The 20,379-nt window shown below is 62.2% G+C and overlaps 1 protein-coding gene across 9 annotated transcripts in view; it reads right to left on the bottom strand.

Annotated features, from left to right (window-relative positions):
* Positions 1 to 766: 766 nt before the first annotated feature.
* Positions 767 to 20,379, bottom strand: part of ADGRB2 (adhesion G protein-coupled receptor B2) — a 36,564-nt gene continuing 16,951 nt past the window's right edge. For 2 of the 9 annotated variants that reach the window (XM_073903022.1, XM_073903027.1), the window contains exons 3-30: positions 18,318 to 18,401; positions 17,893 to 18,057; positions 16,556 to 16,720; positions 15,786 to 15,950; positions 15,536 to 15,703; positions 15,359 to 15,460; positions 15,062 to 15,168; positions 14,075 to 14,269; positions 13,844 to 13,912; positions 13,658 to 13,766; positions 12,994 to 13,324; positions 12,541 to 12,646; positions 12,324 to 12,367; positions 11,951 to 12,077; positions 11,392 to 11,495; positions 11,195 to 11,297; positions 10,348 to 10,498; positions 10,096 to 10,165; positions 9,643 to 9,709; positions 9,403 to 9,488; positions 9,012 to 9,110; positions 6,742 to 6,913; positions 6,351 to 6,446; positions 5,940 to 5,979; positions 4,662 to 5,278; positions 2,329 to 2,364; positions 1,800 to 1,898; positions 767 to 1,232 (exon numbers count right to left, since the gene is read on the bottom strand). In XM_073903022.1, the coding sequence (XP_073759123.1) occupies positions 1,047 to 1,232; positions 1,800 to 1,898; positions 2,329 to 2,364; positions 4,662 to 5,278; positions 5,940 to 5,979; positions 6,351 to 6,446; positions 6,742 to 6,913; positions 9,012 to 9,110; positions 9,403 to 9,488; positions 9,643 to 9,709; positions 10,096 to 10,165; positions 10,348 to 10,498; positions 11,195 to 11,297; positions 11,392 to 11,495; positions 11,951 to 12,077; positions 12,324 to 12,367; positions 12,541 to 12,646; positions 12,994 to 13,324; positions 13,658 to 13,766; positions 13,844 to 13,912; positions 14,075 to 14,269; positions 15,062 to 15,168; positions 15,359 to 15,460; positions 15,536 to 15,703; positions 15,786 to 15,950; positions 16,556 to 16,720; positions 17,893 to 18,057; positions 18,318 to 18,401 (3,863 nt within the window). In that variant the 3' untranslated portion in view covers positions 767 to 1,046. The remainder of the gene's footprint in view (positions 1,233 to 1,799; positions 1,899 to 2,328; positions 2,365 to 4,661; positions 5,279 to 5,939; positions 5,980 to 6,350; positions 6,447 to 6,741; positions 6,914 to 9,011; positions 9,111 to 9,402; positions 9,489 to 9,642; positions 9,710 to 10,095; positions 10,166 to 10,347; positions 10,499 to 11,194; positions 11,298 to 11,391; positions 11,496 to 11,950; positions 12,078 to 12,323; positions 12,368 to 12,540; positions 12,647 to 12,993; positions 13,325 to 13,657; positions 13,767 to 13,843; positions 13,913 to 14,074; positions 14,270 to 15,061; positions 15,169 to 15,358; positions 15,461 to 15,535; positions 15,704 to 15,785; positions 15,951 to 16,555; positions 16,721 to 17,892; positions 18,058 to 18,317; positions 18,402 to 20,379) is intronic. The other 7 variants (XM_025856459.2, XM_073903028.1, XM_073903025.1 and 4 more) reach the window with 5 other exon arrangements.

Raw genomic sequence — 20,379 nt, 5'->3', positions numbered from 1 at the left:
GAAGGTCGGGTCCCAGGGAACTGAACTCTAGCTTCCTGTCCTATCAGGGGAGGCTGATAAAGATGAAGGGGGGTGGCTCCACTGTCCACCGAGCCTGGGCTTGAAATCCCAGCTCTGACTCTGATAGCGACCTTGAGCAAGTCACTTCCCAATTCTGGCCTCGTTTTCCCATCCACAGACCTAAAACCTTCCAGGTTATTCTGAGGGATCAGGGGTTGTGTGTGCGAAGCTCCTAGCACAGAGCACAGCATGAGACCAAGTGCCAAGTGATAACAGCTAAATCTTTAGAAGTGTCTTCCATGCCAGGTCCTCGCTAAGCGCTTTGCACATACTAACATGTCTCATCCTCTTAACCCTATGAGGTAGGTACTATTACCAGCCCTATTTCACACAGACCAAGGTCACTAAGCTCTGCCTTGGCTCCAGCCCAGGCAGTCTGGCCTCTGAGTCCCAGTGAATAGCAGCCATGACCATCATAGCCAAGGGGTAAGGCCAGCTGCCAGGGGTCCCATTCCACATTCCCAATCTGCTTATCGCATCCAAGCCCGGATGGGAGACAGGATATGCCCAAGGTCATCCAGGGAGTCAGGGGCCAAGACAGAGTCAGAGCCCAGGTGCCCCCTCCCAGTCAGGGCAGGCCTGACCTCATTATACGGTTTGATGAGACCCAGTGGGGTGAACCATGGAGACAGAGGAACAAAGTTGGGGTCCCAGGGCTGGGCCTTCCCCCGGGGGGAAGCAAACAGTTCAGCAGCAAAATCCACAGAGTGAAGTTTATTCCCGACAAAGTTTCCCTCCCCCCTCCCCAGCCCGGGACAGGGACAGATAGCTGGGGTGAAGATGGGGGGCCTCTGAGAAACAGGGAAGGGCCCTGGCCCCCCAGGCCATGCCGTGTCTGGCTCCCCCAGCCCGGCTGAGTCCACTGCGCCTCCCTGCCCAGCCCTCGGGAGAGGGGAGGGGGCGCCGGCTCCTGGGTGGTTCCAAAGTGGAGTGTGAAAATAGAGAGATATATATATTTATATGCAGTGGGCAGTCCGGTGTGGCACTCACACCTCTGTCTGGAAGTCACCATCAGGTGGCTCTGTGGGCTCCCAGGCGGCTGCTCGGTGCAGGCCCAGCCGTTCTCGGGGCTTGGGGGGCAGCGAGCCCAACGTCATAGACTTGAAGGTGCTCCAGCTCTGGTGTCTCCGCTGTTGGGACAAGCCAGGATGCTCCCCAGGGCTGGGCTTCTCCTGTGGGAGGCAGTGGGAAGGACCCGTGCAGATAGGCCAATACCCCCTCGCTCATTGTACAGCACAAGCTAAGGAGGCCCAGGGAGGGCCAGAGAAGCCCAAAGTTACCCAGCACCCAGGCACCTGAGCAGAGTTCAAACCCAGATCCGCCCGGCTCCAGAGCTGGGTTCCTGAGCCCTGTGCTCTGAGAGGCCCCTGGGGTTGTGCCTTCTCTGTGCCCACCCTCCTCAAGATCCTGTCAGAGCCCCTGGCATTGCCCCCCTTTCCCAGGCAGCCCCAGAATTGTCACTTATGCCATGGGTAGGCCCTTGGTGAGGCAGGGTGAGGTTGCCCAGGAAGGGGAGGAGGGCTGGGAGGGAAGAAGCCCCTCAGAGCCCACCTAACCCTGACCCAGCCCAGGCGGGGGACTTAACACTAGACACGCTCCGTTCGGCTGTCCCACCCAAAGACACATTCCACCACTTCTCCCTCTGCAACGGGGGCCATGGGTCAGGGTCCGACTCTGTGGGGCCCTTGTCAGGTTGGGCCCTGAGCTGTGGGCAGGGAGCACTTGGGAGGAGCCCTCACCTTGGCTGTGGACTGGCTATGGTAGCGGTCAAAAGTGTGGAATTTCTGGTTGAGCTCGTGGTAGAGTTCCGAGTGCCGCTTCCGGGTGTGCATCACCTTCTGGGGGCCACAGGGGGTGAGAGGAGGCAGACCGCACCGGTGGCACTGTGAGCCAGCCCCTGCCCACCCCCGTCACTCAGCATCCTGGCTCCCCGCATCTCTGCCTGCTGCTGGCCCCCTAGGTCAAGGCCTGGCTCTCCCTCGACTTCCCAGCTCTGGGCTTGGGCTCAGGTCGGGGGGATGGTGGGAAGACCCCACAGAAGCCACAGGCTCGGGGCCTTGGGTCAGGCTCTGCAATGGGGCTTTGGCTCCTGTTAGGAGTGGACCCTCTGGGAACAGACACCACAGACAGATGCTCCCCAACACACACATGCGCGCGCGCACACACACACACACACACACACACAGTGGACCCTCCGGGAACAGACACCACAGACGGATGCTCCCCAACACACACACGTGCGCGCGCGCGCACATACACCCCACTTACCTCAAAGTCCAGGTCTGAATATCGTAACTTCTTTCGCTGGGAGGGAGCACCAGGGTAACAGTGAAGGAGAAGAAAGTTTTTTAGCACATGCGGGGGCTTTAGAGACAGGAACCCTGGTACCGAATATCTGCCTCGCACCTCCCCGCCAGCCCGCGCCCAGGAGCCAGGAATCCTTAAGGGCAGCCCTCTGGGGTTGGAGGACCAGGGCAGAGGCCTGGGGGAGGAGGAGCTGAGGCGTGACCCCACCACAGGCCCACACTCCCGCCGCTCCTGCAAGGCCCACACATGCCCAAGCCTGCAGGCAGACCCTCACAGGGAGTGCGCGCACACAGACACACCACAGACACATGTCTGCCCGTGGTGCCAAGTGTCACAGAGACATGGATTCCTGCATGGGATCACAGAGCAGACCCTCCTTCCTCTGTGCCCCGGACTCTGCCCCTCCGCCCCATCCTGCCCCATCCTCTGCCAGCCACAAGCTCCCCTCTCCTTGGAACCTTCCATTTGCCCTGCAAACACAAGGAGTCGGGATTCCAGTCCTTCCTTTGACCTTGCCTTGACAAACCAGGTCTTGCCTCCCTGGCCTCTGCACCCCTCCAGGCCCTCATTTGCCCAAGAGCACATTCAAGGCCCCATTGACCTATGCAGCATCCAGCGCTGTTCAAGCAGGAGGCCTTAGAGTCTTAGCATGTTGGCACCAGGAGCACTCATGAGAGCAAAGTCAACTGTCCTGGGTTACACTGGGGAAACATCAGGGAGGAGGCTAAGACCACCAACTAAGATCTTCCAAGTCTTGGGCCCAGCAGACATGGTCACCACCACTGGCCTCCATGACGCCACTCCCTCCTGGTCCTCCCACCTCCCTGCCTGCCCCTTCTCCCCACCATCCCTGGCTTCCCCAGCACCAGGCCCTCCACGCTTGGCCCTAGACCTTCTCCTGCCCTTGACCACGCACATGTGTGTGCCCTCCCTGTTCTGGCCACATCTCTCCTTCTGGAGGCAGCAGGACATCTCTTCCCGTCCCCTGATGCCCACAGGCACCACATACACAGCTGTGCCCAACTAAAAAAACTCTGAATTCCCCGCCCCAAACCCACTCCTCCGCCTCCACTCCACCACAGTTGCCTGCACCAGAATTCTGGACGTCATCCTTGACCCCTCAAGACACCGCCACATTTACTACCTCCCACACACAGAGCCCCAAACTGGCCCCTCCTCCGTGGCCCAACCCCGGGCAGGTGTCCACAGAACAAAACCTGCCGTGACGCGGACCGCGCCCCTCCCCGGCGCGGCTGTCATTTTGCCTTTGTTCTGCCTTCCTGTGTCTGCCATCTGCAGCAGGAGCGGGCACCAAATGTTCAAGAAGCATTTTTGGGAGAGAAACTAAACTTGCAAACCTCTAGCTGCTAACTTAATTTCCTTTGTGCGGAGGATGGGGAGAGGTGTCGGAGGCCAAACATGAGCAGCTGATGGCGTCTGAGCTGTGACTCCTGACCCTGCCCTTATCCGCATTTCCATCATCCCTCCCAGAGTTCTAGAGTGTTCTGGAGTTCTACAGTGGCTTACTGCTTGTCACCTGCCTGTTCCCAGTGATTCTCTGAGGAGGCCGGAGAGAAGGTGGGACATCCACAGAAAACACACAGGCAGTGAGACAAAGGGGCTCGTGTTTTCTCGGGAAGAGAGGGTCAATGACCAGAGGCCTAGCGGCAGTGCCCAAGGCGGATTTCAGGGATGTTAACAGCATCAATTTCCAATTACCTAGAACTTTCCACTGGCTGCACACAGAGACAGACGTTTTCTAACACTCAATTAATCCTAGGAACAACTCTACAAAGAGGCTGCCCTCTTCCCAAATGAGGAAACTGAGGCTCAGAGAGAGAGGATGCTCGCGATCTCACGGCTGATCAGTAGCGCCCGATCCACACTCAGACCTGCCAGACTCAGCGACCCAGGCTCCCAGCCCCCAGTAGCTTCCCTCACAACCCAACACCAGGCCCCTTCAAGGAAGACCCGTTCTAACCAGTCACCCCAAAGGAGGCCCTGAAGCATGCAGGAAGGCACGCGGGCACAGAGTCCCAGCCCATCTGAGGAGCTCGGAGAAGCCAGAATTCCCTTGTGTTGGCGGGAGCACACACCGAGGAAGGAAGGCACGGTGTACACACTCCCAGCCACTTCGTACAAAGGGGCCGCTCGGGGCAGGGGGCGGGGCACTGCTGGCTGCCCCCCCCCGCCCCCCCCACCCCCGCCACTGCTGCCGCCTGCGACTCAGACATCGCCTTGGGCGCACGGGGGGCAGGCCTCCCACCCCCAGCCCATGCCCTACAGCCCCTCACCTCCAGGGAGCCCAGCTTCATGGTGGAGCCCGGCACAGTACGGGGCATGGTCCGGCTGCGTTCCCCCGGCTCAGATACTTGGCGGGCACTGGGCGTCGGTGGGGGCGGCTGGAAGGTCATCCCGTAGGGGTTCTGCAGAGACCCATAGGCAGGGCCCAGCCCCAGGCCCGAGTGGTCCACAGACAGGAAGCTGGGGTAGCCTTCAGGGTGGGCCAGTGTCTTGGCAGCCCGCCGAGGGGTGCCCTCGGGCCGGGCCCTTGGGGGCTCTTCGCCAGCCCCGCCCCCGCTGCCGGGCTGCAGGCTCAGAGTCCGCCGGGGCAGCACCATGTAGTCCCCCTCGGAGCCCGGCTCGGGCCGAAGCCACGTGAGGTCCAGCTGCCGCAGGCCGCCTTCCCCACACATGTACACGGGGTTGGCCTCCTGGGGGGGCGGTGGCTCCCCCAGCCCTGGTGAGGCCGCCATGGGCACCAGGATATTCCCGGGCAGTGGTGAGAAGCTGAGGCCGCCCTCGGGACCCACAAGGCAGGACTTGGGCTCCTCGTCCTCGTCCAGGGACAGGCGGGACAGTGTGCCCGTGATGGTAGATGGGTTGCAAGTGTTGACCTCCTTGAACAGAACTGAGGGCAGGAGTGGGAGAGAGGTAAGTCCTGAGGAGGAAGAGTCCCTGATGCCCTGGCCCAGGCTGGGTAGGTACCAAGCCCCTGAGCTTGGACTGAGTCCAAGGAGAGGAAACTGAGTCCCGGAGAGATGGCTAGGTGGGAGGCACTCTCTCACACACCAGATGGGCTAAGAAGAGGGGTCAGACCGGCCCAGAGGCCCATAGCAAGGCAGGGCAAGGGATGAAGCCAAGGGCCAGGTCCCACAGGTCAGCGCCTGGTGCAGGTCCTGACCTCTGACCCCCACAGCCCCAAGGCTGTCAAAATGGCCTTGTTCCTCCCTTCCCCCCACCCCTCCAGCAGCTCCTCCCCAGGAGCCAGAACTGGAAAGAGATTCTGGTAAGAAGTATGGAAATGATATAATAATGTGATAGCCACTCTATGCCAAGCATCCTGCTAGGCATTTGATGTCCCCTAATTCATTTAAGGCTCAGACAAGTAAGCCGTTTGCCCAAAGTCACACAGGAAGCAGTGTTCACAACTTCGACTCCAAGTTAGGGCTTTCTGACTCTACAGCTAAACCCCACAACCAGACCGTTAACAGGGCCTCCCATGATCGGGCTGGAGGCTTTCCCTTCTTGCCCACCCCTGGGGAACATTCTCGGCTCTCAGGCAGACTCACCTGTCTGACAAGCCAGATCCACATCCTTTTCAAAGTCTGACTATAGGCAGAGAGGAACAGAGCGGATGGGCAGAGAAAGGATCCATGTATCAGGGTGGGGGGGAGGGGGCTCAGGCCCCTCCCCAGCCACCCAGAGGGGCTGCCTTTGGCACACTGCCCGACGGAGCCCAGGGGGGGCCCACACAGGGTCTTGTCCAGCCTCGCCCGACAGGTAGGAACACTGAAAGGGGAAAAGACTTGCCCGATGCCACCAAGCTGTCAGTGACTGGGCCTGAATCAAACCCGGGCTCTGTCCCCTCCCTGTCTCTCATCCCCTCCATGGATGGGAAGATAAGCCTGGGGTAGGAGGACTGGGGGTGGGGGGGGCACACTCAGAACCCAACCACACCCTGCCTCGGCCTCCTCACTCACCAGGATCTGCAGCTGCCCGTTCTTACAGGAGTCAGGGGAGTCTTCACTCTCATCGGCCCGGCACACACCCATCTGGCACTTCACCACATCCTGGACCTGGGGGCAGCGGGTGCCTGCTGGGCCTGAGGCCACCACAGGGCCCCTGGCCACAGCTGGCTGTGCCTCCCACCCCAGGCACCCAGGTGGGTGTGGAAGGAAAGAAATGCATGCGGGCGTGGGGGAAGGTCAGAGGGGAGGAGGAGTCCTAGGAGGCCCTAAGGCCAAGGCCAAGGCTGCCCCAGGCCGCCAGCTTCCACACCCAGCTGGGGGGGGGGGCCCCCGGGAGGGGCTTGGCTCCTCCCCATCTGCCAGGTGAGGGGGACGGGAGAGGGCGGGAGAAGCCCGGCCCCACCTCTCGGCGCAGGAAGCAGTGCACGGCGGTGATGACAAAGCCCTGCGCCGAGTTGAAGACGGCAAAGAGGGCCTGGAAGAGCACGGAGCGCCGGTCCGTCATGGCCAGGACGGCCGACATCCAGGTGAGCGCCAGCAGGGGCAGCACGACGCAGGAGCTCCAGAGTGAGGCCCTGAGGACGGCAGCAGAGGGCCCGTCAGGGTGACACTCCAGGGGGCTGGGGGGTGGTGGGGGGATGAATCCAGGCCTGCACTAGGCCTGGGGCCCTTAAGCTGCCCAAGACTGGCTAGGGCTCCACACTCCAAGACCTCAGCAATGTCCCCAAGCAGACAGAGGCCGAGGAGCCAAAGGCAGAGAGACAGAGAACAGGGACAGAGAGCGGAGAGCGGCGGCGGGGCCAGAGCGGGAACCAGGAGAGGTGGGAGGGGCCAACACGGTGGGGCTGAGCCTGAGGCGGCGTCAGGGGACGGAGACGGGGAAGGTGGAAAGAGCCCGTGGGACAGAAGACAGCGAGGGAGGCAGATGCAGATGCTGTGGGTTTCAACCCCAATCTGCGTGGAATCACAGGCCTGGGCTGCACCCCCAGAGATTCCAGGAGAGGCGGGACGGGGCTGGACAGGAGAGATGGCAGACACAGGGAGAGAGCATGAGACGGTCCGACACACAGATCCAACAGTCAGAGAGCATGGAGGGCGTGAGCGCACACATCTTTGGGCATGGGGTCAGGCCCGGTGCAGCAGAGCCTCTTCCCCCTCAGGTCCCCAAGGAGGTGGTGCCAGGCTCCTGGGGGTGGTGGGGGGCCCACTCAGAGCCCTGGGCGGAAAGAGCATAGCTGGGGCTGGCCGGAAAAGCTGGGGTCATGACCAAACCCACGCATCCCCCACCTCCTTGACTCGGGACGCCCGAGGGAAGAGGCAGACGGGCCCTGGCATCCAGGCCCCAGAGCCATACCGCCCTCCCCAGCCACAGCCCACGTGGGTAGAGCAAGGCAGGCTTGCCCTACTGGGCCAGGTGCCACGCCCAGCCTACTCTGCCTTGTGAGCACCCCAGTAGGAGAGTCAGGCAGGGGTGGGAACGGCTCCGGACAAGGCAGAGAGATGGGCAGGGGGCCAAGACCCATCCTAGGAAGAGAAGCTGGGGGCTATTCAGCCTGGCGGGGGGGGGGGGGGGGCACAGTGGTCTCCACAGCCCCCGGGGGCGCAGCCAAGACTCAGAAAGGGGCCTAATCACAGTCATAAGAGCTGCCATTGATTAACCACCAATCCTCTGCCAGGCCCTACACTGAACAATTTACATACATTAGTTCACACTGTGATCAAAACAACTCCAGTAAACAGGCATGGGGATTATTATCCCAATTTACAGATGAGGAAACTGGAGTGTGCCCAACTGGGAAAGAGAGAGAGAGCTGGGATGCAGACCCAGCCTGGTCGCCTCCAAAGCCCAGGCTTTTCACTGCTAGTTCTGAGAGACTGGGTCGGGGAGGCAGACGGCTGCCCGAGGGCGAGGGAGCTTCCTACCACGCACAGCTTCCCAGAGACGGTGCCGGCTGCCTCCAGGAGCAGTGAGCCTCTCTGACCCCGGAGGTGTGCAAGACAAAGCTGGACCCCCACTGGTCAGGGAGGCTCTGATGGGTTTCTGGCCCTGGGTGGGAAGCTGGGCTGGGCCCAAGGACCCTGTGGATTCATTCATTCACTCATTCTGCTCTTACGTGCCTCTGAGTTTAGGATCCTTAGCTTCCGGGGGGTATGGTGGTGAATCGCTGAGATTCTCTGCCCCCCCAAATGATTGTGAGAGCCAATGCCTCTAAAATTCTAAATCTCAGATTCTTTGACAAATGATAAGACTATGATTCACGCATTCTAACATTCGTAGCTTCTGACTGTTTTATTCTAAGATTCTATCATTCTAAGGTTCTATGAGCTCAAAAATTCTAAGGGCCTAAGATTCTAAAAGCCTCTGTAGGTTGGGGGGTGTAAGGAGGGCTCTGCAGCTGTGCCTGGATAAAACAAGCTGGGAGTGGGGGCAGGGGTGGGAGCAAGGGGTGGGCACAGGAACCCAGCATTTTCCGAGAGGCACAGACATTCACTCCCCATTGCCCTTTGCCACATCAATGCCAAGCCCTTGAGAGTGTGGGGCAGTTGGCAGGGCAGGGCAAGCTTTCCAGGGCACTGGGCTCATATCCCTCCTCCCCCCAACCATGGGCACTGCCCCCCATTCTTTTGCCCCCGCCCGCCCCCACCCCCTCCCCCCCGGGGGGCACAACTAACATGGCGTTCCTGGCCGAGGCTGAGCTGAGCAGGGGGCTGGGGACCGCTCCACACGCTGAGCAGGGGAGGAGCAGGCTGGCCCAGGGGCACCGCTCCGACCTCGGGGGCGGCACAGACACGGGAGAAGGAGGGGGAGACACATGGGAAGCGGGAGGAGACGGGGCAGCATGAGCCCCAAGTGGGGTGGGAGGGGAGGGCAGACGAGAGAGAAAGAGGTGGGTTAGGGTGGGCGAGGGGCTGCCGCGGAGCACTCCAGGTGCCCACCTTGCCTGCACCCTTGATGCACCAGGGTCAGGGAGCCCCGGTCCCATCGGCAAGCCCTGAGTCTCCAAGAGGCCCGGCCCTCCCTCCCTGCACTATTTCCCACAAGGCCAAGTCACATCCCCCTTACCCGGCCCTCTGCTTCTTGGACTTGTCCGAGATGCCATCACGTGCCATGAGCTTGTTGAAAACGATGATCCCGATGAGCATATTCACCTGGGGGCCCAGTGTGTGTGTGTGGGGAGGGGGGGAGAGACAGGATTACCAGGTGCCCTCCTGGCAGGGAAACCCCCAAGTGGGAGCTGGAGTGCAGGGAGAAGGTGGAGCCCCTACGGCCACACCCTTCCCAGGACGCTAAAGGGGCACATACCAGGACAATGACAGCTGCAGGGCCCACAAAGGCATAGAGGAGGCCGCCCTCCAGGGAGAGCCAGCAGCTGGGGTGGAGGGAAAAGAGGGGGCATCAGACACACCACCGCTCAGTGCCCCCTGGGCTATCAATGGGGCAGAGCCTCCAGCTGGGTGACAGTGAGCCAGGGGCTCCTGCTGAGCCTCAGTTTCCCCTCTAACAAAGACCCAGCCCTGAGCCCACCGTGGGTGTCGAACAAGGCTGATCCCTGAGCTAAATGGTGCTTAAAGATTATCCCCAATCCCAGCACATCCTTTTACAGTCAGGGAAACAGAGGCTCGGAGACACGGAAGATTTTGCCCACAGCATGGCAGGCACGGGCCAGGACTGTAGCCTGAGTAGACCCCATGCCCAGTGGGATGCCCAAACAGGTCCACTAATCCCCCTGCTGCCCACCATGGGAGGCCCACGTACTAGCTGGATGTACCGTATCCTTTGGTGCGGGTAAAGCCGACAGACACTGCCACCACCAGGGCCGGCAGACCTGCAGGAGCAGTGGGGGGGCCACAGTGAGATGGCTGTGAGTTCTCAGAGTCCCCTCATCCTCCCAGCCCCAGCGCAGCTGACCCCGGGCCCAGAGAGCGGGGGCCAGGGCCAAAGCTGACCCTGTCCGGCGGCTCCTGCCCCCAAGGCCCAGCGACAGAGTCCAGCAAGGGCCCTGCTCACCCCAGCCCAGGCAGAGGAAGCGCTTGCGAACGAGGCGGGTACGCATCCGTCCGATGACAGCCAGGTAGGACTGCCAGGCCTCCGTGAGCACCCAGCAAAAGGAGGAGAGGAAGAAGAAGTGCAAGAAGGCGGCAGTCATGGTGCATACACCCTGCAGGGAGATGGCAGGGAGGGAGTGGCCCTGAGCAGCCACCAGGGTGGGAGGTGCCAGGCTTCCCACACCCGCCGCTGGGCACTGCCCCGGCCGCCCACCAGAGCTCCGCCCCCCCACAAAGCCCTGTCAGGCACCCCCGCCTTTCTGCACCCACACACAGCACGACACGGGCCCGGTGACACGCACACAGCACCCGACATCCGGGAGGCGGGCGGGCAGTCCACCCACGCACAGACGGGGCTGGCAGGGAGGGGCACAGACAGGAGCGGCTGTCGCGTCACGGCCAGGCGGGCCCCACGCCTGGAACTTCGTAGTGCTGGCACCGCAGAGCCGGCCGACGGGGCAGAGGGCACGGCCAGCCGAGGGCATCCACGGGCAAGCGGCTCGAGAGGCCCTGCTCCGGCTCCCACAGAATCAAGGAGGCCCCGGCTCCACAAACGCCCGCCGCCCAACGCATGCGCACACGAGCTCGGCTCACATACGTGTTCCCAGAGGCACACAGACACTCACCACTCGGGGACACACACATCCCTCCTTCCCACTCGTGCCCTCCCCCAACCCAGGGCTCGGGTGTATACGAACAGCCGCCACGTGGGCACAGACGTGCAGACACACGCACCGGCCCCGGCAAACGCTCTCCGCCCTCAGCCCTTTCACGCCTCTCTCACCCTGGCGCCCGTGACCTGCACCTGCCTTGCTCAGCACCCGTGACTGGCCCACGAGGATCAGGACATTGGACGCCAGGATGGACAGGCAGAAGTTCAACAAGATGATGGAGCGCTCGGATTTTATGAATCTGAGAGGGCACGGCGGGCAGAGGAGCTAGCCACCCTGCCCAAGCGGGGCTGGCTGGCCACCCCCTGCCTCACCCTGCCCAGCGCCCCACCTACCTCCAGAACGCGGCGTAGATGGCGAGGAGGGTGAGCAGCGCCATGCAGGACACGGCACAGCCGATCACAAGGGGGACCGAGGGGGAGCCTGCCAGCTCCAGGGTCTAGGGAGGATGAGCAGGCGGTCCACCAGGTCACGGGCCCGGCAGCTGCAGGGGTACCTTCTCCCCCTCCACTCCCTGTCTGGCACCAACTGGCACCTATACTTTTCCCCACACTCACACACGGGAGGGAACTCACTATCACATCCACACATGCACGTGCATTTATGCTCGGTCACCTGCACTTTACTACACACAACCAGACACGCATGTGTGTGTACACGCATGCAGTCGTCCCCCCCCCCCCCGCCACACATCTCTAGGCACATGTCGTCCCTGTGAGCACCCTCCCGGGGGCACAGACTTCTGTGTGCAAGTCCCCAAGTGCACCCGCTCAGATGCACGTGCGGGATCACCTGGGTCCCTGCTGACACCACCACGGATGGCTCCTGGCAACCCCGGACGGAGCACGCCCCCGCCCCCCCCCCCCCCAACCCAGGCACCTCCCTCCCACTCACCAGGTCCTTGGGCGGCTGGGCCAGCACAGCAAAGGTGGACAGGTGCTGGCACTGGCAGCGAGTGTGCGCCGCCTGTGTCTCTAGCGTCTGGCAGCTCTCGGTGTCCCAGTCCCCTGAGCTGGCATCTCTGGAGTCAGGGAAGAGGTGGAGTGATACCCAGCCCAGCTCCGTGGCCCCCCACCCCCTGGTGCCGGAGGAAATCCAGGGTAAGGCCACACCCAAGAGGCCCGGTGGCTGGGAGTCCCCAGATGTGCCCTGGACCTGGCAGGCCGAGGACAGCCCCAAGGAACCCACTCGCCTTCCAGGTGAGACAGTCCCCCGACAGAAGTGCTAGCGCTGCACCCCCCCCACACAGAGCCCCAGCCCAACTCACGCTCTGGAGTAGTCCCAGCTGGCGCAGTGGGGATCAGTGGTGCCCTGGGGAGCAGAAGCGAGGAGCGCAGCGTGGGGCAGGGAGCGCACCACCCCGGACCACCACCCCTCCTGCCGCAGCAGGCCCCACACAGGCCGGAGGTGCAGCCGGCCATCAGACAGGCCTTTGGCTGCCCACAATGGGGTACCCCAGGGTTACTGTCTGGGTCCCCACTCACGTTGATGATGTAGGAGAGCTCCACTGTGATAAGGGGCTCAGCTGGTGGCTGGGTGGGGGGCCGCACAGTCACTGTCATCACCCTGGATGTGACGGCCAGCGGGGGTCTGGGGGACAGGTGCTGAGGTCAGCTCCTGCCAGTGGTGCCCAGAACCCAGGAACCCCAAAGGTGCTCTGGATCAGGGGCAGGGGGCTACCAGGGAGCCACGGCCCGGGAAAGGCCCAGAGTTCAGCGGGGCCCGGGACTTCAGGTGAGGTCTAGAGCTCAGTCCAGCAGCCCCAGTCTCCGGGAAGCCTCTAGGGGCTGCACAGACATCTTTGAGAAGCCCCTGTGTCCCTAGCCAGGCAACAGAGCCCAAGGTCCAAGAGGCTGCAGAGAGAGCTCCCCGCGGCCAGCACGGGCTCAGTCCTCCTCTCACCCGGGCAGCCCCATCCACCCTTCCCGGGGACTCACCTGGGGGGCGGCAGGATGAGGCCCAGCGTGCGGTAGAGCACAGCACCAATCACAAAGTAGGAGGACGACTCCTCGGGGTCTGCCGGCAGGAGGCGCTGGTGGGAGTGGCCGGGGCCAGGGGGCACGGTTCCTGGGCCCCTCCCCCTGCCAGGGCTACCCACTGGGCCGGAGGCAGCTGGCTTCCCCGGGGAGGAGAGGCTGAGCACCTCCTTGGGTAGGAAGAGGCGGTCCTCCGAGTGCCGCACCCAGTCCTTCATGCCCCTGCGGCCACGCATGGGGAACGTGATGTCACTGGACACGGCCGAGACCGGTTCGCGCTGAATGCTGATCACTGCGACCCGCACCAGAGATAGAGGGACAAAGGCGGCCGGGAGAGTCACAAGGGAAGAAACAGAAACGGGAAAGACAGACACACCAGGAAGGCAGACGCAGACAGCGAGGTTGGTACGAACACACGGGTGGGGGACACGCACACAGAGAAACAACCCCGGGGGGTGGGGTGGGGAAGGGACAGGGACAGAGATACAAAGATGGGGTTAAATGAGGGAAAGAGAGGACCCAGAGAGACAGAAAAATAGGAAGAGCCCTCAGAAACCACCCCTCCCCCACAGCGGCCTGGGTTCTACCCGATCCAGCCCCCGCTCCCTAGCCTGCCTCCCGGTACCCAGGTTGTCTGTGACAATCAGAGAGCTCTGGAAGGCCTTGAGGGCATCGCCCACCAGGTGAATGAAGTCCTCCACAACACGCAGCAGGTGCACAGAGCCAGGGGATACCTGGAGACAGAGAGTATATAAGGGTCCGAGGCAGGGGTGGGTCCTGGGGGAAAAGGCCTGGAAGTCCAGCCCCTCACCTGCTGAGCATCATCCCACTTTTCCTTGTTCTCTGCATCCACCATGAAGCTCACCACCTGGAAGAAGCGCTGGGGGCAAGAGCCGTGGGTGTCAGGAGGTCCCATCCCCAGGGATGGTGGCTTCCCCCCGATATAATCACACACGTCACCTCTGTAGACTCCGCCACAGGGGCCCAACCCCCCACTGCAGGCTAGGGTGCCCTCCTTCCTTCTGGTGGGGCAGGGCGGTACCTGCACGTCGTCCGCCGAGGGCACATAGGTGGCCCTCTTGAAGGTGTCAGTGACATTCCTTAGAATGTCCACGGAGAAGAGCAGGTCCCCACTGTAGTAAGTGCGCCGGGCCAGCAGCTCCTGCAGGCTGCGCACCACTTGGGACATGCCCTCCCCTGCCAGCATGCGCTGCCCTTTGGCCAGGTGCTCCCGAAGCTGCAGGCGACAGGTGGGCTGCTGTCACCACGGGGTCAGGAGCTGGAACCGGCCTCGGGCCCATCCCACTCCAGTCCACCCACTGCTTGCATCCAAGAGGGGGAACAGGTCAGAGAGAGCTGCTCAAAGGGGCTCATAGGAGACAGGGTCCAAGAAAAAGACCTAAAGATACTTGAAAAAGACCAAAATAGAAACAGCTAGAGAAGGGAAGCGCTCAGATGTGTACATAAAAGATGACAAGCACAGTACAGGGACAAGGCACCTCCCCATCCCAGAGGGGTCATGCACGCTCCGAAGTGTAACGCACCCTCACTATCACTCCCTCTTTCAGACACGAGCTCCGAGTGCAAACACACAAGTACCAAATACAGTCAGACACGCATGACACCCAGGCCACATTCACTGCCAACATTCTTAGCATCCCCAGCAGGCCCTGGGCTGAGCACTGCGGACACGGAAATAAATCCAACTTCGCCTCTGCCTTTAAGGAGCTCCCAGTCTAACGGGACACAGACATATCGATGAGCATTCACTACACCTCACGACTGGGAGGCTCGGGGGACCAGAGGAGCAACAGAAGGAGGCGCCAGGAACAAGGGAAGACACTCGAGAGTCAGGCCCTGAGGGATGAGTAGGAGTGCGCGGGGCAAGGACAGACACAGGCAGGCAGAGGTGGGCACAGCATACGTATGCCGAGGCACACGGGCAAGAGCAGGAAGCCAAGCTCCCTCCACCCCCTACCCGAGCCTGGGACAGATCCTGCGCCACCCCAGCCCAGCGGGGCGCACTCACGGACAGGTACAGGTAGCGGTACTCGTGGGAGATGCAGCGGGCAAAGCTGGGCAGACCCCAGTAGGCCACGCCCTGGGCACTGAGGAGACAGCGGCGGCTGGCAGACCCTGCAGGGGGACAGGACGGGCCACGGGGTTGGGTGTGGGGGCCGGACTCCTACTCGCTTCACTCCACACCTGAGCACGCTTCACTCCACACCTGAGCACGGAGGCTCAAACAGGCGGGGGGGGGGGGCAGAAGGGAGTGAGCAGGAAAGGCGGGGGTGGGGGCTTCGGGGACAGCCACCCCACCGCTCACCTGAGGCATTGGGGGGGCACTTGTTGTAGATGATCTCGCCAGCAGCTGCTTTCTTCCACGTCATCAGCATCACATACTCGTCCCTGCACATCTCGTGGAAGGCTGTGGGGACAGTGGAGGGGCTCAGCTAGGCCCACAGGCTTGTCCCTCCACCCCCTAGCGTCCTGTGGCCGATACCTGGACACCTCTTCTCACTGCAAGGCTTCACCTCCTCTCCGGTGCCCTCGCAGGGGTAGCCCTGTGCGCCCGTGGCCTGGCACATGCGGAAGCGGCGCTGCCAGCCTGTGTCACACGTCTTGGAGCACAGGCTCCACGCGTTCCACGGCCCCCACTTGCCATCTGCGGCTGCAGAAGGGGGGCGTGAGTGGCCCCAGCTGTCCCCCGGGGGCCGGGCTGCCACCTGCCCCCCCCGGCTCTGAGTACTCACCCGGGCACTCGAGGTTGCTGCACTCGCGGGTGTCTGTGAGGGCCCCCGTACATGTGGCCCAGGCTGGGCCCGCCACACTGCACTTCCGGCTGCGTTGCTGGGTCCCGTTGGCACAAGATGTGGAGCACGGGCCCCAGGGACCCCACTCTAGCCACTGGCCTTCCACTGCATGGGGAGACACAAGCAGGGGTGGCCGTTGAGCAAGGGCTGTGGGGACCAGCGGGGGCAGGGAGATGGCAGAGCCTGTTAGGCATTCAGACTTGAACGAGGCCAGACCCACGGGAGAGGGGTGGATGAAGGGGGGCTGCAGTGAGCAGGTGGTGCCTGGGCCTGGTCCTGCCTGCCTGTCACCAGCTCCAGAAACTCAGGATACCTCTGCACTCAGCACCAAGGCGGCACTTGCTCTCTCTTGGTAAGGGAAATGGGCCCCAGGGACACCTCTGGATCTCTGCCCACTCTTAAGCCCAGATTTGTGTCCCCTCACAGCCAGGCTGGCCATGAGCACCAAAGGGCAATGAACAGCAAGGGTATCACAGGGCGCAGGGGAAGGGGCAGCCTTCTTCTGTTGGGGTTACTGTGTGCCAACTCCAAGTCAGGGCCGGGCCACATCACCTCCCACGCTGGCAGGTACGCTTCGCCAGTCTCCCCATGCTTGGTTCAAGTTCATGGGCCCCCAAGGGCAGGGCACTGGACCTGACTGCCTCCCCTGGGTCTCCCGACCCCCACCCGGCTGGGCAGCGCCCGCCTGGAAGCCCACGGGCGCTACTGACCCGGGCAGGCGGCCATACTGCAGAGCTTAGTCTGCAGCTCGGGACCCTCGCAGGCCTTGCCGCCGTGCTGGGGGGGCACGCAGGTCCGCATCCGGCTCCGGGACCCCCGCCCGCAGCTGCGGGAGCACAGGCTCCAGGACCCCCATTCCTCCCACACGCCGTGCACTGCAAGGAAGCACGTGGCCGGTGGCTGGGCGGCACCTTGGCCCCGCCCACTGCCCATCCGCCCACCAATCAGGAGCTCCGGCAGCTCTGCGACAGCTCCTCATTGGCTCTGCACTGGGGCCCAGGACTCCGCCCTTTGGGGGGAGGAAATGGAAAACACAGGCTTCTAGTCCCAACTCACACAGGATACCTCCTGTGGACACCAGGACAGGGAGACTAAGACCGACCCAGTAAGGGAGCCGGGGCTCCTCCTCTCCTGGGGGCACAGGAAAGCCCAGGAAAGGGCTCAAGATCCGCCCGAGCCCTCCCGATCCCCAGACCCAAAGCAAGAATCCAACATGACAGGCCTGGGGCAAGAGTAGTGCCCATCCCGACCCCAAGCGCATGGACACACAAAGAGACATGAACCTCTACACGGACAGTGACACAGAGAGCTCACACTCCAGAACACAGCTTTGCCCCAGCCTTCTGCAAGCTCTTGCCACACCCCCGGGTGCCAAGACCCCTTCCCAGGTAGCCCTACTCTAAGTCCACGGCCAGGAGCTGGTCATGGTCTAGGCACCGCTGCACTCCCTCAGGGAACAAGGAACAGGACTGGCTGAAGCGGCCCCCCACCTCCCCATGGCAGACCACCTGTCCCAGGCAGGCGCATGCACATTCTCAGTACTCCATGCTGGACTGAGGAGGCTCCCTGGGGACTGGGATGGGGCATCAGAGGAGGGAGGGGATGGTCAGGCAAGGTTTCATTTAAAAAAAAAAAAAAAAAAGACGTGTCATTTGTCTTAGATCTTGAAGGGCAGGCTGAATTGTAATAGCCAAGGTGGGGAGAGGATAAGAATAAGCCAATGCAGGGGGATGGGAGAGTGCAAGAGGCGCTGGTATGGCCAGAGCGTAGGGAACACAGAGGGCAATGGGGGTAAAAAGATGAGCCTTGATTACCGGGACACAGGCATCAAGGGAGTGCTGGGCCCAGAACCGAGCCCACTGGTGCGGGCCCTGGTCTGATTCATCTGCGTCCCCAGTGCCCTGTGTGGGGCTGGGCATGGTGTGGGGGACAGTCAAGTTTGCTGAATAAAAAAAGGAGGCAACCCACCATCTTTGGAAGATGAACCTGCCCAAGTCCCAGGCAGGACCTACCCCTGCAGGCAGAGCAGGCGGGAGGATGGGCATACCTGGGCAGGTGGCTGAATTGTTGCAGGGCCGGGTCTCCCGCAGGGGCCCGCTGCACAGGGTCCCATAGGGGGAGGACACGCAGGAGCGGGTCCGCACCTGCAGACCCTGCCCACACGTCAGAGAACACACGCTCCACGGGGACCACTCCTCAGCCGCCGGGTCGCCTACGAGAGAGGGACAGCGTCGGCGGCAGGGGGCACCTCCCAAGCACTCAGCCTCCTAGGGATCCTCCTACCCTGACCCCAAGTGACAGGCTCTTCAGAGCCTGTCAAGCCCGCCCATCCCTGCCCACAGGCCTCACGTGGCAGAGATGTGACTGAGCTCTAGGACACAGACACAGACAGGCACACGCCAAGCACACATGCCACCAGACGCCACACCGTCGGGCCCCCGCCACAAAGGAAGGGAGGCGGGCCCGAGTTACCTGTCTGCGCCATGTATAGCCCAGGCTCATCTGCAGACCTTGGCCACTGGGTTTTCACCTTCGGTTCCTCTTCCGGCTCCTCACCTGGAACACGGAGGTGGTGGCGGGGGCTCAGCAAAGGCCAGCTCTGTCCTGCCAGAGTGGCGCAGAGAGGGCGGCCTTGCTCTTCCTCAGCCCGACGGTCTGGAACCGACTGCAGGCGATGCTGAGTGAGCATCAAGTCCTTGCCCCTGCCCCACCACCATCATTTCACAGATAAGGAAACTGAGGCTCAGAAGGCCACACAGGACTCGCCCACAGCCTTACAACCGTCTTCTCCTTTTGCCTTAGCTGGACTGAGGGAGACTGGAGAGGAGTGGCCGCTCACATCGACGGGCTCCAGGAGGCTTCTGGGCCATGGGCTACCCATACCTAGCTCCTCCAATCCTCCTCTGGGAGGCAGGGACCACTGTCTCTGTTTAAAGATGAGGACACTGAGGACCAGAGAGGGGAAGTGACTTGTCCAAGAGCACACAGCCTGGTAAGCCTGAGGCCCAGGCTCTTTCCCCTCACGGGACTGACTCCTCAGGCTGACAAACAGACCACCCCCCATGCCTGCTTCCGGGACGTGACTCATGCCAAGCCAGGGGCTGAGTATCAGGCCTGGATTCTGCTCCCCATGCATCACTGGACTGTGACCTAGAAGCCCAGGTCAGAATGCTGCTCCTCTAAGACCCCAGGGCCTCGGGCAAGTGTCTACAACCTCGCAGACCCTCTTCCCCCCTGCCCCTGTGGCTGGGAGAGCAGCAGGTGCTCCCGGAGGCCGCTGCCGCCTCAGCCTCAGCCTCAGCAGGCTCTCAGCTGACCACCCTGATTTATGTGTCTGGTCTAGGCCTTGGAAGCACCACCAGTGCTGGAGGAGGGGCTGGGAGCTCCCATTCTCCAAAGCTGGCCCCTCCTGCTCAGACATGAGCTCATCCAAGCCCTCTCCCACAGGCTAGGGAACATGCATGGGAGCTGACATGAGCACAGAGGAGCAAGACCCAGCCCATGCAGAGGCTGCTGGGCAGGTGGGAATAGCATTTGGGACAGGACTCAGCCCATGCTGTCCCCGGACTAGAAGGTAGTGCTGGCCCCCAGCCCCAGGACCTCTTCTATATTGGAAAGCCAAGTCAGCACCAGGCAGGCACGGTGTTTGAAGGAACCCAAGAGGGCTATGCTCTTCCTGCGGCCCAGTCCAGGCTCTGAGTCCGAGAGAAAGCTTTGTCCAACCAGGCGCCAAGAGGACCACCTTGAGCAAACCTGCTGGGCAGGGGGCCCTGAAGTGCCACTCAGCCCAGCTTCCGGTCTCATCAACTCCAGGACCCCTCCCTCCATTTCAGCCACTAGTCACAGAACTCAATCCACATCCTCCCCAAAACTTCACCAGCTCAGGACAACTCTGGAGTCATGCCCCATGTCCCAACTGGGGCACGGACACTGACCAGCTGTGTGACCTTGGGCAAGTGTCTGCCTCTCTGTTTTCCCCTCTGTAGAACAGTACTTGGAATACCCCCTCCCTTGAGGGCTGACTTGAGGACTCCCTGAGAGGGGGGCCATGAAGCCCTTGGCACCCTGCTTGGCATGTGGTGAATGCTCCAGAAGGCAGGACCCATCTGGCTTATTTTTACCATCTCCTCCTCCCCTCACAACCTGCACCTCTTGTGCACCCTCACTTGCCAACCTTCAGCCCCCCCTCCCCGGGGCCTCCTCCCTTTAAACGGCATCTGCAACCCCTCCCGGCCTCACTTTGGGCCCTGCCTCCAGCAGGACCACAGAGAAGGTGCCCATGCCATGCTTGGCCATTCCGGAATCCCTTCACCCAGCCCTTCCACCACACCCGCTCAGCCAGTCCCCAGCCCCGGAGCCTTGTGACAAGCCGCCTTCTCCACGCCCACCCCCAGGCTGCTGAAGAAATCCACAGCTGTGCCAACTGGCACCAGGACAGATTCAGGGCTGCATATCCGCTGGGCGCCTGGGGCTTCTCAGCAGCACTCCCCGGCTCCCCGCCTTCCCCATTCCCCACCTTCGCTGTGCCAGACCT

Source organism: Callorhinus ursinus, unplaced genomic scaffold, assembly GCF_003265705.2.
Source record: "Callorhinus ursinus isolate GAN/ISIS: 27379988/994484 unplaced genomic scaffold, GSC_fseal_2.0 scaffold18, whole genome shotgun sequence".
In the NCBI taxonomy this organism is placed as follows: domain Eukaryota; kingdom Metazoa; phylum Chordata; class Mammalia; order Carnivora; family Otariidae; genus Callorhinus; species Callorhinus ursinus.
The sequence above is the reverse complement of the archived record's forward strand: the minus strand, read 5'-3'. Positions and strand labels throughout refer to the sequence as shown.